Source organism: Syngnathoides biaculeatus, chromosome 4, assembly GCF_019802595.1.
Source record: "Syngnathoides biaculeatus isolate LvHL_M chromosome 4, ASM1980259v1, whole genome shotgun sequence".
NCBI lineage: Eukaryota > Metazoa > Chordata > Actinopteri > Syngnathiformes > Syngnathidae > Syngnathoides > Syngnathoides biaculeatus.
This window is the reverse complement of record NC_084643.1, coordinates 14,025,838-14,043,051: the sequence shown is the minus strand read 5'-3', so window position 1 is coordinate 14,043,051 and position 17,214 is coordinate 14,025,838. Positions and strand designations below refer to the sequence as shown.

General features: G+C 43.5%; 1 protein-coding gene across 5 annotated transcripts in view; it reads right to left on the bottom strand.

Annotated features, from left to right (window-relative positions):
* stxbp1b (syntaxin binding protein 1b) overlaps nucleotides 1-15,303 on the bottom strand; it is a 104,350-nt gene extending 89,047 nt beyond the window's left edge. For 4 of the 5 annotated variants that reach the window (XM_061816485.1, XM_061816486.1, XM_061816484.1 and 1 more), the window contains exon 1: nucleotides 14,005-14,176. In XM_061816485.1, the coding sequence (XP_061672469.1) occupies nucleotides 14,005-14,041 (37 nt within the window). In that variant the 5' untranslated portion in view covers nucleotides 14,042-14,176. Of the gene's footprint in view, nucleotides 1-14,004; nucleotides 14,177-15,082 lie in introns of those variants that run through there. The other variant, XM_061816483.1, reaches the window with a different exon arrangement.
* Nucleotides 15,304-17,214: the final 1,911 nt, after the last annotated feature.

Below are 17,214 nucleotides of genomic sequence, written 5' to 3'. Positions count from 1 at the left end.
TGATGCTTCCGCCCCGATGCTTCACAGCTGCATCTCTTTCTCCTCCAAAAATAACATGCTGGGTTTTAACCAAAAAGTTATATTTTGGCTTAATCTGACCATATGACATTCTCTTATTCTGGATTCTCCAAATGCTCTCTAGAAAACTTCAGGTAGGCCTGAACATGTACTATCTTAAGTAGGGGGACACATCTGCCACTGCAAGATTTGAGTTCCTGGCAGTGTAATTTGTTACTTTGGTCCCAGCTTTCTGCAGGTCATTCACTAGTTCTCCCCGTGTGGGTGTAGGATTTTTGCTCATCGTTCTTGTGATCATTTTGACCACATGGAATGAGATTTTACGTGGAGTCTCAGATCAAGGAGATTATCAGTGGTCTTGTATATCTTACATTTTCTAATAATTGCTTCGACGAGGGATTTCAGACCAAGCCGCTTACCTATTGAAGATTCGGTCTTCCCAGCCTGATTTGTTTGTTTCATGTTTCATACTGATGTGTCAGCGCATGTGTCAAACTCATAGAGCGAAACTCCATGCCGGTGTGTGTGTGTAGTTCTTTAAGAAAGCCGCATGACCGATACCGGTGCTGTTTCGTGTGTCAATATGGTACCAAACAGTGTTGATGACAAAGCACATCTATCAATATCAGCATGCATCTACCAGAAAGCATGAAAGTTTTCTGTTTCAATCAGCTAACAATGAATGGAGAACAGAGGAGCATCTTAAGGAGGAGCATCTCTGTGAGACCAGAACTATTGCTTGTTTGTTGTGTTTGCCTGTTTCTACTTATTTGACCGTGGAATTTAGCATGTAATTCATAAAAATCAGAATGTAATTTTATGGATTTTTTTTCCTCATTTTGTCACTCATAGATGATGTGTACCTGTGATCAAAATTACAGGTCTCATTTTTTTAAGTGGGAGAACTTGCAAAACTGATGGCTGATTACCCCAACTACATGTTATAGATTGTAGACTTTGAAACCAAGATGGAGAGTATAGCAAGTTCTACTATGGCAGCATAATATGAAAATGATCACTAATGCAACTAAATAAATGTATTGACAAAACCTTTCTTGAAGTGTATTCCAAGAAAGGGTGACTAATCAAAATGTTTATTTAATTTTCACGAATCACACCCAAGCACGACCTGTTCAATCAATAACTCACCTAAATAGAACCTGTTCGGCAAAATTAAGTTGGCCAAAGATTTTTAAAGGCTGCAACAAAATGCCACGATTGATGAAATTCAAAAATAGATGAGAAATAAATCCATATTTGTCTGTTTGGAAAATGTTTTGAAACCATTTCTAAAGGTTTAGGAGTCCAGCAAAGCATGGTGAAAGTCATGATCCTCAAATGAAGAAAACATGGAACAGTTCCAACAGAACCTTCCCTTGACTTCAGTTGTTGCTGGTGTGTAGCATTGAATAGGTTTTTTTTTTTCCTTAATAAACTCACCATTTAAGGTCACAAGGTACTTTATTGGCAATACTCCAATATGTGTAACACATACAGAGGGTTGAAATTATGGTACTAAAGTACTATAAAACAGTACAAAGAATAACATCAATATAAAAGCTAAATAAAACTATAGTACTAGACACAGTATAAAAATGCAGCCCTATGGGGGCACAACCCAGTGCAATGTGTAGGCCGGTCCCACGCCCGGATAAATGCAGAGGGTTGGGTCAGGAAGGGCATATGGCGTAAAACTGTGCCAAACAAATATGAGCGTTCATCTAAAGAATCCCATTCTGGATCGGTCGTGGCCCAGGTTAACAACACCCGGCCCCGGCACTGCTAACCTGCAGGGCATCGGTGAAATTCAGCTAATGTGGGTCAAAGACAAAGAAGAGGAGGAAACCGGATTCGTTGGCAGAAAAAGAAGAGGAATGCACAGAGCCTACAACTGAGTGTAGGGACATTGAATGTTGGGACTATGACAGGAAAAGCTCAGGAGTTGGTTGAGATGATGATTAGAAGAAAGTTTGAAATATTGTGCATCCAAGAGAGCAGTTGGAAAGCTGTGGAGGTATGTAAGCATTTTGGAGAGGTGGCTGTGGAATTTTTGACCAACTTATTCAACAGAATACTAGCGGGCGAAAAGATGCCAGAAGAATGGAGGAAAAGTGTTCTAGTTCCCATTTTTAAGAACAAAGGCGATGTTCAGCGCTGTGGGAACTATAGAGGAATAAAGTTGATGAGCCACACATTGAAATTATGGGAAATAGTCGTGAAGGCTAGACTCAGGACAGAGGTTCTGGTATCTGCGAGCAACAGTCCTGTTTCATGCCTAGAAAGAGTACCACAGATGCACTATTTGCCTTGAGGATGCTAGTGGAAAAGTACAGAGAAGGTCAGAAGGAGCTACAGTGTGTCTTTGTGGATCTAGAGAAAGGCTATGATAGAGTGCCAAGAGAGGAACTGTGGTACTGCTTGCATCAGTCTGGTGTGGCGGAGAAATATGTTAGAATAGTACAGGACATGTAAGATGGCAGCAGAACAATAATGAGGTGTGCTTTAGATGTGACAGAAGAATTTATCGTGGAAGTGGGACTGCATCAGGGATCAGCTCTGACCCCCTTCCTGTGGTACTGGATTGGCTGACAGATTAGGTTAGACTGGAATTCTCTTGGACCATGATGTTCGCAAATCATATGATATGGAGTGAAACCAAGGAGCAGGTGGAGGAACGATTAGAAAGATGGAGACATGCACTGGAAAGGAGAGGAATGAAGAATAGCCAAACTAAAACTGACTAAATTGCTCCTGTCTTCACAAACATCTTCAACAGGTCTTTAGAAATGTCTGAAGTACCAGCCTGCTTCAAATGCTCCACCATTAAACTGGTCTCGAAAAAGGCAGAAGTCTCAGGTCTTCATGACTACAGGCCTGTTGCCTTGACATTTGTGGTAATGATGTCCTTTAAACGCCTTGTGTTGGTCCACCTCAAGAGCGTCACAGGTCCCCAACTGGACCCACTGCTGTTTGCCTATTGAGCTGACAGGTCTGCGGATAATGCTGTCAACATGGGTCTGGACTTCATCCTTGAACATCTTGACAACGAGGGTACGTATGCAAGGATCCTGTTCATTGACTTCAGTTCTGCGTTTTACACCATCATCCCTGAACTCCTCTCCTCCAAATTTCTCCAGCTCAGCGTGTGTGTGTGTGTGTGTGTGTGTTTCTTTCGGCTTGTCCCTTTCAGGGTTGCCACAGCGTATCATCTCAGATGAACGCATATATATGTTTGGCACAATTTTTACGCCGGATACCCTTCCTGACGACCCTTCTCCCCTTCTCAGGGAGGGGAGGCCCCAGTGGGATACTAACCCACAACCCCTGGTTTACCAAACCAGTGCTCTAACCACTGAGCTACGGGGCCTCTTCTCCAGCTCAGCGAGTCGCCCGTCATTTCCCGGTGGATCGACAACTTCTTGATAGGCAGGATACATCAGGTGAGGCTATACTACCTCATCCACGCGCATTATCAGCCCCGGGGAACCACAAGGTTGTTTCCGCTCCCCTCTACTCTTCTCGCGATACACGAACGACTGCACCTATTGGCATCCAACTGTCAAACACTTGAAGTTTGCTGATGACACCACAGTCATTGGCCTCATCAAAGACAGCAACGAGTCTGCGTATCGACAGGAAGTGGCAAGACTTACGCTTTGGTGTAGTCAACACAACTTGGCGTTGAACACTCCAAAGACTGTGGAGATGATTGTGGACTTCAGGACTCCAGCTCAGCATCCCACCTGCCATCTCCTCGTGGATCTACAACTTCCTGACGGTTAGGACACAGCAGGGGAAGCTGGGGGACACCACTTCATCTACGCACACTATCAGCACCGCGGCACCCCAAGGTTGTGTCCTCTCCCCTCTCCTCTTCTCTCTCTATACAAACAACTGTACCTCCAGGCACCCAACTGTCAAACACTTGAAGTTCGCATATGACACTACAGTCATTGGGTTCATCAAAGATGGTGACGTGTCTGTGTATTGACAGGAAGTGGCGAGAAGGGGGCTTTGGTGTGTTCAACACAACCTGGCATTGACCACTCCAAACACTGCGGAGATGATTGTGGACTTCAGGAGGCATCCTTACAACAGCTACCCCTGACGCTGTCCAACTGTCTTGTGTCAATTGCCGAGACAGTCTCAGACAATCTGAGAGGACTTGAAGTGGGGGACAAACATCAACTCCATCCTCAAAAAAGCCCAGCAAAGGATGTACTTCTTGCAGCTTCTGAGGAAGCATGGCCAGTAACAAGAGCTGCTGAGACAGTTCTACACAGCAGTTATCCAATCAGTACACTGTACCTCCATCACAATCTGGTTTGGGGCCGCCAAAAAAAAAGACAAACTCAGACTGCAAAAGACAATTAAAAAAGCTGAACGGATTGTCGGCACCACACTACCCACTATGTAGGACTATATAGGACTTGCAAATAAACCTTTGGGATACGCTTCAACCCCTGTACATGGAAGCGTGTTGCGGCCCCATGTTAACCTTCGTCAACCTCTGTGTAACCGACGGTTTATTTTCTTTTTTTAAATACGCATTTGACTCATTTCCGCTTCCGTGTACGTTTTTTTTTTTTTTTAACCGCATCGTTCTCAAATGAGCCAACTTGACATTGTAAGTACTTCTTGGGAATTTGAGATTGAGAATAATAATTACTACCTGAAATGATCGCTACACAGTCGTGTGTATTTGGCTGGGCACCATCCATCACGTTTAATTGCCGAAATCCATTGATTCTTTTCCGGTCTTTTCAGATGATATTCTATAGAATGACCTCTTTGAATACCTGTATTGTCTGTTGTAACAACCAACAGCACAACAAGTCTCGGCCATTGCTCCGGTTCAATGTCCCCCACACTGTCGAGTAGCTCTTTTTGACCGGCAATATGGGGCTGTGAAAATGGTGACGTCACATGCATGAGCTATATAGAGATTTTACATCTTGCACCTCTGATAAGGAATAATTCCTATAAACACAAATGTCTCTTGTTCTTTGTTCTCTTTCCTATGTTGTCCTTTGATTTTTGTTCTGAATGTTGTACCAGGGCAGCACCGACTGCCGGAGAAAAATTCCTTGTGTGTTTATACACACTTGGCCATTAAAGCTGATTCTGATTCAGAATATATGTGCATGAATGAGAGGGGAAGAACGAGGCTCCGGGGAGAAGAGTTAGCGAGGTTGGACGATTTCAAATACTGAGGGTCAATAATCCAGAGCAATGGTGAGTGTGGTAAGGAAGTGAACAAAGAGGTCCAAGCAGGTTGGAACCGCTGGCGGAAGGTGTCTCGTGTTTTATGTGACAGAACAGTCTCTACTAGGATGGAAGCAAAGTTTATAAAAAAGAGGTGAGGCTAGCCATGATATACGGATTAGAGACGGTGGCAATGAAGAGAACAGGAAGCAGAACTGAAGTGGCAGAAATGAAGATGCTGAGGTTCTTTCTAGGAGGAAGCTGATTGGATAGGAATTGAAACGAGCTCATTAGAGGGACAGCAAAAGTTGGAGGTTTTGGAGATAAGGCTGGAGAGAGCAGACTTAGATGGTTTGGAGATGTCCAGATGTGAGAGAGTGAATATATTGGTAGAAGGGTGCTGAGGATGGAGCTGCCAGGCAAAAGATTGAGAGGAAGACCAAAGAGAAGTTTGATGGATGTTGTGAGGGAAGACATGAGGGCACTTGGTGTTGGAGAAGAGGATGCGGGAGATAGGCTTAGATGGAAAAAGATGACACACTGTGGTGACCCTTAACAAGACAAACCGAAAGGAGAAGAAGAACACTATATACAGTATAAAAAGTACGAGTTGAATGTGCAAATGTCAGAGGTCAGGTGACGTGTACAACATAGTCAAAGTCAGAGAACCAAGGAAAATAAGACATTTATAAATTAGATGGCAAAAACCCCAATGCTGCTAAAGTGTCCGGTGCAACCCTGAGTCTGGTGTGAGTTTTGCATATGTCTGCGTGCATGCGTGTGTGCGAGTGTGTGTGTTTGGGTGTGCATCTACATCTTTGCAGCTCATCAGAATTCAGAGTTCAGGTGGGCAGAGCACACAAGTGATAGAGGGCTCAGATTCTTGATAGCCTGATAAATAAAGTCCTGGTCCATCGACTCATCAGTCTTCTCCCTAACGGCAGCAGACTTAAGAGGTTGTGTAATGGATGGGCGGCATCCCCTGCTATGTGGAAGGGTTTGCAGGTGAGGCAGGTGCTGTAAAAGTCCTGTATGAAGGGAGGGATGAGAGGTTCCAATGATCTTCTCTGCTGCCCTCACTATGTGATGGAGAGTCTTGCAGAAGTTGGTAGTGCAGGCGCCATACTCCACAGTGATTAACTTGATCAAGATGCTCTTAAAGAGCTACAGGTGTATGTGTAATTTACACCACTGCTTCACTATAGGGTAAAATTATAGCAGGGCCACCATTCAATGCCACTTTCTAAGCTCAGTTGAAACTGGACTATTAAGCAACTCAATGAAATTCCACCTTTCTTCTCCTGAGCAGGAGGAACTTGACAGAAGAAGAGCTGATCAAGAAGGTGAACAAGGCTGCAAAGAAAGTGGGTGGCAAGTAAAGTGTGAGAGGTTCACGGCTGCGAAACCCCCCAAAGTTATGGAGGTTCATTACGAAACACAAACATAGCTTTTATCAACTGAAAGTCCTGTTAAGGTAAAAAAAAAACGACACCCCTGGAGTGGCATATATTGCAGTGAAAGAAGAAATCAAACAAAGTGGACACACAGCAGAGCTCAAAACACAAATGAGGCAAATGTTTTGTGCTGTGATGGAGGTAAGTCTGCGGCCAGTACAAATAGTATGAGAGAGAGGCTGTCAAAATTCAGAGAGAGATTACGTGAAAAACCGCTCACTATTTCGAATGTGGAAATGAATGCCATTTCTCCTGAGGTTGCAGAATACAGGGAGCCCTAAAAGGAAACTGAAGACGACCACTGAGGTCGGACCACCAGTAGTTTAAATTAAACAATCCCTGCCCAAACACTGTCACCAAACTATAATGCCTGAGCCAGAAGCCGAAGAAAGGACAACCTAAGCTTCAATAGTGGACATTATTCTTCAATACAGTATTTAAATCCTGAAGACTAGTCACAACTTGTGAACCTTGTAGGTAGTCAATGTATGGTGAACTGTTTCCTGAACCAGCAGCTATTCAGAGCACTGTAAGACACTGGTGCACTGTCTCGCATCGTGAATGACGCTTGGTGACAGAGATACTTGCCCCACACCATTTTTCGTCCTGTCACAGAGCTCTTGAACGAGGAAACATGATTCCTACTGCAAACAACACCCCGTTCCCCTTCATTATCTGGATTGAAGTCAAGTTCCAGCTAATAATGAACTTCGCATGATCAAATGCCTACAAGGTACCCATACTTGGGTCAAGTGACTCAGCAGTTGTCAGTGACCCCATTTTAGGCTACAACATTATTGAGACGATAATCAAGGTCATTGTCCTTAAAGATGCACATAACGCTCAATGACAATAGCCCCATGCAAAAGACCCATATCTGTATGAAAACCACTCCATACTGAAGTAAAAACATTACTCGCGGGACTTGCTAAACTGAAGGTGGATAACTCCATCAAAGTCACCTCACACCTCGCCAGTAGTGCGTGTCCGCAAGAAAGACAGTAGTTTACAGCTGTGTTGTGATTACAGAGAGCTCAACTGTAAATCAATGCCTGATTATGATCCAATATCAAGGATTCAGGACATGTTGGATACATTGGGAGCAAGCTCAAGGTTTTCTGTCTTGGATCAAGGGTACGTGTACCACCAAGGTTTCCTTGATGAAGAAAGCTGTCCACTGACAGTCTTCATCACACATTGAAGGCTGCGCGAATGGGTCCGCATACTGTTTATCCTGAGCTTTGTACCTGCTGAGCTCCAGAGAAGAATGAATTGCTGTTTGGCTTGCCCGAGAGACAGAACATGTATCCCCTATCTTGATGACAACCTCCTTCATAGCAGCAGTTTTGAAAAGCAAGTGGAGCATCTCAAGTTAGTCCTCCAATGTTACAAGGTGCATGGTGTAAAAATGTCCCCGAAAAAAATTTGATTTATTTAGATCCAAGATAACATTTCTTGGTAAGGTGGTAAGCAAAGACGGCTACATGAAGAACCCAGAAGAGGTGGTGCCAGTCAGGGCTGTGCTCGAGAGAACCTCTGCGACCATTGGAGATGTTCACCAAATGTTGCTCTCGTATTACAGGTCATTCAACACAAATTTGTGCTGGATTGCTCATTCACTGAACAACTTACCCACTCCAGGAGATCTGGAAACGTCCAACACAGACCAACCCGATGTAAGACACAGAAAAACAACAAAGAAAAAGAAGAGTCACTTCCCATCACGAACACCAATTCAGTGGAACAGGTATCATCAAGAAGTATTGGAGCAGCACATTGAAGTACTTTCCAAGCCACTTATCCCGAGTTATCCCAAATTCACACAACCATCTGTACTGCACTGTGATGCCTTGCAGGTTGCTTTGGAGTGGTGTTGTACCAGCGACAGCAAGGAAAGATATGAGGGTCCCGCAGTCTGATGTCAGCCTAAAAGGGTTACTATCTTTACTCACAGAAACTGGAGTGTTTGGCATGGAAGTTGGCGTTCTGCGACCGTTTCCGTGACTTTTGGTTATCAACCATCCTTCACAATTTATACAGACAACAATCCATTAACGTATGTGCTCGGTTCTGCTGAATTGAATGCCACAGGCTACTGATGGGTCACCGAGTAAGAGAACTTCAATTTTGCCATCCTTAACCATCCACATAGAAACAAGTCAGATGCTGATAGACTTTCTCATATGCTGTTGGATAAGGAGGACTAAATGACAAAATGTACTGAACAGACAAGTCGGGAAGAAATCAGTGCATCCATGGGGAGGGTTACAATAGAAAGGGAGGACCCATGTTGAGATGTAGGAGTGATGCACATTGCCACTCTGTAATTGATGAAAGACTTTGGGACTGGCCAACCCCTATCACCAGTGGAAATACAAACGTTTCAGGAGGATGATAACACACTGGCTCAAGTCAAAGAATAAAGCTGAGGAATCCCAAGCCAACTCGAAAAAAGGTCAGTCACGCCAACAGGTACAGCTACACTCCTCAAAGAGTAGAACAATATTCATGTGGATGAACATGACATAATGTGATGGAGAACTATTCCCCGAGACCAGTTGCTGAAAGTGTTCCACCGGATGGTGTTTAAAGAATTGCACCAAGAAATGGACTGTTTGTGAGGAGACAGGACACGGGACCTAATAGGGAAAGGTTTTATTGGCCACGAATGTCCAGGCACCTTTGACCCTAATTTACACCACTTCACCCTTTGAGCTTGTTTAAATAGACTTTCTCCATGTAGATAAACGGAAGCATGGATTTAAGTCCATTCTGGTTATCATAGATCACTTCACAAAGATTGCACAGGCCCATGCCACAAACAACAGTTCTGTGAACACTGCAGACCTAAGGGAATGTGCACAATCTCACCCTCGTGGATCACACAGATAGTCCTGGAATATGTCCAGAGAGTAAAGCAGGGTTTTCTAGCTCACCAATCGAGCAAAAGTCTTCCGTCTACCAGCTGGCAACCCTAAAGCAACCAAGAACATGTTGTTGCATGTGGGCCCGTTCCCCTGTGCCACCACGGAGAAACCCATGACCTTAGCGCAACGCCCTCCTACCTTCAGTGCAATCTCAGGCCCAACTGGTTGATAATGGGCCATTTTCTTTGATGCAGCTCGACTCACATTATCCTCATCTACTTCATAGCAAACCATCACTTCAAGGATGAGAAAAGGCCTGTCCTTTTTGCAAACTAGGTCGGGGATCCTGAGCCTGCCCTCAGTGTCCGTCACTCTGAAATCCCTAGTTACCATCCAGCCATACCTCTCGGCCTTCCTGGCGAGATCACATACCTTGTTGTGTCACCGAATCTGACTTGCCTGAACATATATATATAAATAATGACCATGTCATACATAAATCATAGAATCTACGGAAACAACAAAAATGGATATATCTGATTTTGCATCTGAACTCTTCATATGCACATTAACCCAAGATATGTAAACTAATTAATAAATTTGGTCCTACTGGGAAAGACAGGTATACAGGGTGAAGGAAAGGAAAGCTGGCAACAGCCCAGTCTACCAAGAAACTCCAGACAATGGAAAAAGGAATGACAGAATGATTCCCAGGAACTTCTTACTGCCTTATGACTTCCTCCCTTCTTAAAGATTGGACAAGGAGGGCATGTCACAGTTGAGAGAAGTCGGAGATCACAAAAGGAAAAGGAAAGTACAGAAGAGGCTAGTTCTGCAACAACTTCTGTCTGACAAATGATGGTGATGATTAGAATGATGAGGACATGGGTGACAATGTTAGAACCTACCAGTAGTGGCTCAGATGTAATAGAATCATCCCAGCCTTGCCAGAGCCCTGAACACCAACATAGTCCAGGGGACCAGAAGGAAACCATGAATTTGGCACTAAAAGATGCAGCAGATGTGCCATTTGAGGACAACGTTCATGTGCAAGATGACCTGAGCAACAGTGATACGCTACAACCACAGCAACTTTGCCTGGTTGAGTTGACTTGACGGAAGAAAAACATGCTGGAGATGTTCTTCTGGGGAGCAGGAGAAGATGAGTATGTCGGCTAGATAGACAAAAACAAACTGGTTCAGCATGTCATGAAGGACATCGTGAATGAAGGTTTGAAAAACGGCAGCGGTTATTTGAAATGTCAAAGGGGGGGTATTGAAAGCCTTTTTCCATTCATTACCCACGCTAATGCTGATCAGATGATATGGTTAAATTGATCCAAGTTTGTGGGAATCTGGGCATCACAGAAAGGTTCAAAAAAAGGGGTCAGTAAGGGACAGAGGCGTTTAGTTTTTAACGTGATGTCATTGAGGCCTCAGATATCTATACTGGGGCGTAGAGTGGTATCTCTTTTTCCCAAAGAAGGAGCCTATCCCCACGGGGGAAGAAGAGGGCTGGACTTTACAGGCTTAAATTTCCAATCTTTTTTTTCCAATTTCATAAATTCTTGGTGGGTTGCAGTAAGTTCAAGTGCCCATTCCCACCAGAGACAACAATCTGAGAGACTGTCATTTTTAGAAACTTTTGTCATATTGCTATATATTATGAGAAAAGTTGTTGAACTGTTGGACACTGATACATAGATGAATTTTGGTTTTGAATTTCCAAAGTGCTGTGCAGGCTATTGTTTCACACTGGGCCATTGGGGGAGTGATTATGTTACAGTTAATAACATTAAATAGCACTTTTTAAACAGCTGTTTCATTTTTTCATTCATTCATCGACTGCTTATCCGAGATCAGGTTGCGGGGGCAGTAACTTTAACAGGGACGCCCAGACTTCCCTTTCCACAGCCGCTTCATTCAACTCTTCCGGGGGATCCCCAAGCCAGCCAAGAGATGTAGTCTCTCCAGGGTCTCCTGGGTCATCCCCAGGGTCTCCTTGTGGTGGTACGTGCCCGGAATGCCTCACTAGGGAGGCCTTTGGTAGCCATCCAAATCAGATGCACCAGCCTTGTCAAATGTGGAGGAGCAGCGGCTCAACTCTGATGCCCTCCTGGATGACCGCACTTCTCACCCAATGTCAAAGGAAGAGCCCAGGCCCCCTGTGGAGGAAACTCTTTTCAGCTGATTGTATCCATTATCTTGTTCTTTCCGTCATGACCCACAGCCCATGACCTTAGGAGAGGAAGGGAAAGTAGATCGACTGGTAAATTGAGAGTTTTGCCTTTACACTTAGCTGCTTCTTTACCAGAATGGACTGGTACAAACCCTGCATCACTGCAGATGCTGCACCAATCCACTTGTCGATCTCCCACTCCATTCTTTTCTCACTGGTGAACAAGACCACAGAATACCTGAATACTCCCGAAGGACCCTACACAGGACTCCCTGACGGACATGGTCACCCGGGACGAAAAATGCATTGCTCCTCCTGAATCTGAGATTTTACTTCCTGGTGGACCTTCCTCTTCAGCACCTTTGAATAGACATTAGAATAGACTAGCTCTCCGCCACAAGAAGGTGATGGCTCATCGATGGAAACAGAAGTTTCCATCTACATATTTTAAAACATTGAGACTTGTATAAGATGACATATCATGAATTTATTCCTTTATTGCCCCAAAAAGACCTCTTTTCTAACTTCCTATTATGGTCAGGCATTGAGACAGTAGAATCTGCAAAAAGGAATCGCCAATATTTGTTTGAAGCAATCAATTGCTGAGCACATATTTACAAACACACATTAATAACTAGAGTAAAAGCAATGCGCTTATAGCGGTTTGTCCACACCATCATGGTATCCAAAGCGCTTTACAGAGGTTCACATTCACTCATTCATGGACATATTCAGACACCAATGGACCTGAAGGTATGCCTAGACAAAATACAGTTTTCAACTAACCTAGCATGCACATTTTGGAACATGACCTAGAGAAAATGCACACAAGCACAGGGAGAACATGCAAACTCCACACTGGAAGCATACAAGAGGAATGTGGTTAACATTCAAAAATTAAGTTAATCAATTGGATTAACTTAATTTATAATTTATATTTATAAAGTTAAGCATAATCTTATTCAGGTGTTTAACATCTGCTTTGATTGATTTAATGCTACAGTGTGATTTTCTTTTAATGAAACAAACATTCCATGTCTTATTATGTTTTCCATTAAAAACAGCTGTGTCTGTGAATTCAATCCATCCATTTCATTAGCACATCTGCCGCACAGTTCTAAGGACTAGGATTCAAATCTGGCCTCGTCTCTGTGGCGTTTTCATGTTCTCTTCTGTGCCTGCGTGGGCTTTCTCCAAGTATTCCAGTATCCTCCCACATCCGAAAAACATGCATGGTAGGTATACTGAAGACTCTAAGTTGTCCATAGGTGTAAATGTGACTGTGAATTGAATACTTATCAATGAGGGAAATTCAAATTAATCATTTATCAAAAGCTGTACTCATAAAGTTGCATTCAAACAACATTGGGCAATAATGAAATTGAATCAAATTAAATGTGGCAGAAATTAAATTAAAACAAAAAATAAGCAGAAAAGTGAATAATAATAACACTTTCACAATATCTTTTACTTTGGTGGATAGACAGTACAGATAAGGATTGTCCCAGTTTCCATCACTAAGGTTTAGCAATCCAATCTGTCCTCTATGGAGGGTAAACTCAATCCCTGCCACTAATCTTCAAATCCTCTGAGTCCATGTAACATCCACCGTCACTATTGCAGGGCAGTTCTGTGTCATCTGACAGTATCACAGGAAAACAACAGCGCTCATAAAACCACATACACACACACTAACCGTCTACATACATTTTCTTTTTGCTTGGATTGTTTGGAGTGACACTCCGGAGGAATAAAATTCTGGCATTATTTTATGGTTCAGTGAAGTCAATATCTGAAACAATCCTTGATATGGTCCCCATATAAAGCATCAAAGAGACTTGAGAAAGAAATGTAAAAATGCACTAAACTTAGTGACAATCACTTAATTGATGATTGCTTACTTCATCATTACCAAGCCAAACAAACTTGGATCATGTCATACAGAATATATTTAAATTAATTAAATAAACATTGATAAACCCAAGACTCCGCGAGTGTGTTGCAAAAGTTACGTACCTACACACACACATACAAACACACACAAAATGGTACTTATTTTACACATTAGCATGTACGCTAGATGGATGGCATGCTTCACAAAACGAGAAATGAGGTTTCGAAGCACTATATATATATAATTATATATGTATGTGTGTGTGTGTGTGTACACACACATATAGTCTTCATATGTTTTATTTACAAGCAGACATAAGAAACAACAAAAACATGAAAACAGCATCAGCATTACAATAATAAAAATCTTTTTCAAGGTACTTCTTACTTTCTCCAACAATGGCTTTGAGTCCAAACGGTGTCATCGTTCAGTCCTGCTGTGCGTCCAACTCTTAGCGATACTGGAACAAAAGGGAACCGAATTACATAAATGGATATATACACATGGACACCGCCTTGTCGATAATTAGTGTGTCGACTTTGTTGCCTTATTGGATGTGGCAAAGCTGAGCAATGACGATACCTCATCCGTTTGCGTTCTCCATTCAAAGGCAGAGCTTATGGGATTAAGACTGAACAACAAGTTAGGACTGTATTTGGCTATTTAAACATAATTTTCAGCATTGTTCGATGCATCTACCTTGCAGTTGATAAAAGTAGAGTTTGCATCTCTGAAAAAAGGAAATAAAATGTGATGCTTTAAAACCGTCTACATGACTTGACAGTAGAATATCATTGAAAAATATTTAAAAAAAAATCATCCCTCTTAAGCAACATTTTATTCCTACTAAATTTTATTTACTATTTGAAAATTTCTCCTTAGAGCGATATTGTCTGGGGCTTGATGCCCATGGTAGGGGCACACATTGAAGCAGGTCCTAGGTGAGGGACCAGAAAAAGTACAGCTCAAAAGACCCGCAATGACGAGTTGATTAATGAATACAGTTTTCCCTCCCCGCATGCAGATCAGTGGACCCCCTACGTCTTTGAAGCTAGGCCTCGAAGTGGGTTTTGATGGCAAGCACCTGGTGACCGAGCCTGCACCCATGAGGCGTGGTTGTACACAACCCAAAGAGGAAATGTGGGTCCCCCTTCTGATGGATGGGGCTAAGGGGGTGTGGTACAGTGTGAACTGGGCAGGGGCTGAAGGTCAGTGACCTTCACGGTATGATCCCCAGCTACAGAAATTCACTGTAGGGAGCTGGAACGTCACCTCTCTGTCATGGAAACACCCTGGGTAAATGTGTGCAATTGAGAAATTACGACTAGATATAAGCCTCAACACACAGCTTGGGTCTTCTTGAAAGATATTGGACTCTTTTACACTCTGGAGTTTCCCGCGGTGAATGCATACTGGTGTGGGCTATACATTAGAGTTTACCCCAGGAGACAAGAGGGTAGCATACCTCAGTCTTTGAGTGAGGATTACAGGTCCTGAGTGCGGTTTGCGCCAAAGCACCCACTCCTTTTGAAGTCCTTGGATTGGGTGCTGGAGATCACTCCCACTGGGAACCATCTTATTGTCCTGTGGTATCTCAATGCTCATGTGGGTAATGACAATGAGTTCTGGAAGGGTATCTTTGGGTTGAACGCCCCACCCCGCCATTCCCATCTAGACACCGTCAAACTTGAGAACACAAGAACTGAATATGAATACATGCAACATATATGCAACATGCAACTAACACTACACATACTATTAACATGACAATGCAGTTCTATGATTGACTATGTGGTCATGTCATCGGACTTACTTGGACACTTGGTGAAGACAAAAGCAGAGCTACCAACTGATAAGTGATGATTTTGATGGTGGCAGAAGATGCCGGTCCGCCCTGGGAAATCCTGGTTTATCATAGCGTCTGTTGGAGACATCTGGCAGTCTCCTGTCAGAAGGAGTCTCAAGAATTAGAATCAGAATCAGCTTTATTGGCCAAGTGTGTAACATCATGCAAGGAATTTGACTCCAGAGGTTGGTGGCGCCCTGGTACTACATTCAGAACAAAGAACAAACAAACAAACCAACAAAAGTCATTCAGTTAATAGGAATGATTCCTGATAAGAGTCACAGATGTGCAAGATTCTTAATTTAGAGCAGTGAAGAGTGCATCAATGCCCCACATTATGTTAATCTCATACAGTGCCCTTACCCATTCATGGTTCCCATTATAGACCAGTGCAATGACAATTGTGCAAAGGGAGCAGTTTTTAGTGATGAGTTGTGCAATAGTCGACAGAATATATTACTCATACAAATTGGACCAGCAGGAAAGGAGGGTGTGTCCCAACAACAGCACAAGGCAGAAAATAGTACAGTTCCTGATCAAGAATTTAGTGACCTATATGCCAGAGAGAGAAAAAACTGTATGAATGCCTGCTAGATTTGACTTGTGTTGATTGGTAGCGCTCACCCGACTGGAGCAGCTGGAAGAGCTTGTGGCCAGGCCGTGGAGAGTCCGAAAGCATCCTGCCTGCTCTGGACCTAGTTCTGGAAGAGCAAGTCTTCAATGGTGGGTAGAGTGGTGCCAACAATCCGTTGAGCGGTTTTGATTGTCTGTTGCAGTCGAAGTTTGTCCTTTTTTGTGGCATCCCTGAACCAGACATTGATGGAGGTACACAGTATTGATTGGATGACCCCTGTGTAGAACTGTCTCGGCAGCTCATGTGACAGGGCCTACTTCCTCAGAACCTGCAAGAAATACTTCCTTTGTTGGACGTTTTTGAGGATGGAGTTGATCTTCATCTCCCACATCAGGTCCTGTGAGACTGTAATTCCCAAGAACTTGAAGGTCTCGACGGTTGACACCAGACAGTTGGACAGTGTCAGGGGCAGCTGTGGTGAAGGATGCATCCTGAAGTCAACAATCATCTGTACAGTCTTTAGAGTGGTCAATGCCAGGTTGTGTTGAACACACCAAAGCCCCCCTCTCGCCACTTCTTGTCAATACACAGACACGTCACCATCTTTGATGAGGCCAATGACTGTGGTGTCATATGCGTACTTCAAGTGTTTGACAGTTGGGTGGCTAGAGGTACAGTTGTTTGTATAGAGAGAGAAGAGGAGAGGGGAGAGGACACAACCTTGGGGTGCCCCGGTGCTGATAGTGTTCGTAGATGAGGTGATGTCCCTACCCTCACCTGCTGTGCTCTAACCGTCAGGAAGTTGTAGATCCACTAGGAGATGGCAGGTGAGACGCTGAGCTGGAGAAATTTGGAGGAGAGCAGTTCAGGGATGACAGAGTTAAACGCAAAGCTGAAGTTCACAAACAGGATCCTCACATAGGTTCCCTCGCTCTCGAAATGTTTAAGGATGAACATCATCCGTAGAGCTGTTAGCTTGACAGGCAAACTGCCGTGGGTCCAGCTGGGGACCTTCAGGTGGTCCAGCACAAGGCATTCAACTGATTTCATGACCACAGATGTAAAGGCAATAGTCCTGTAGTGATTATGACTTGGGACTGCTGCCTTTTTGGGTACCGGTATGATGGTGGAACATTTGAAATAGGTTGGGACTTCACACAGTTCTAGAGACCTGTTG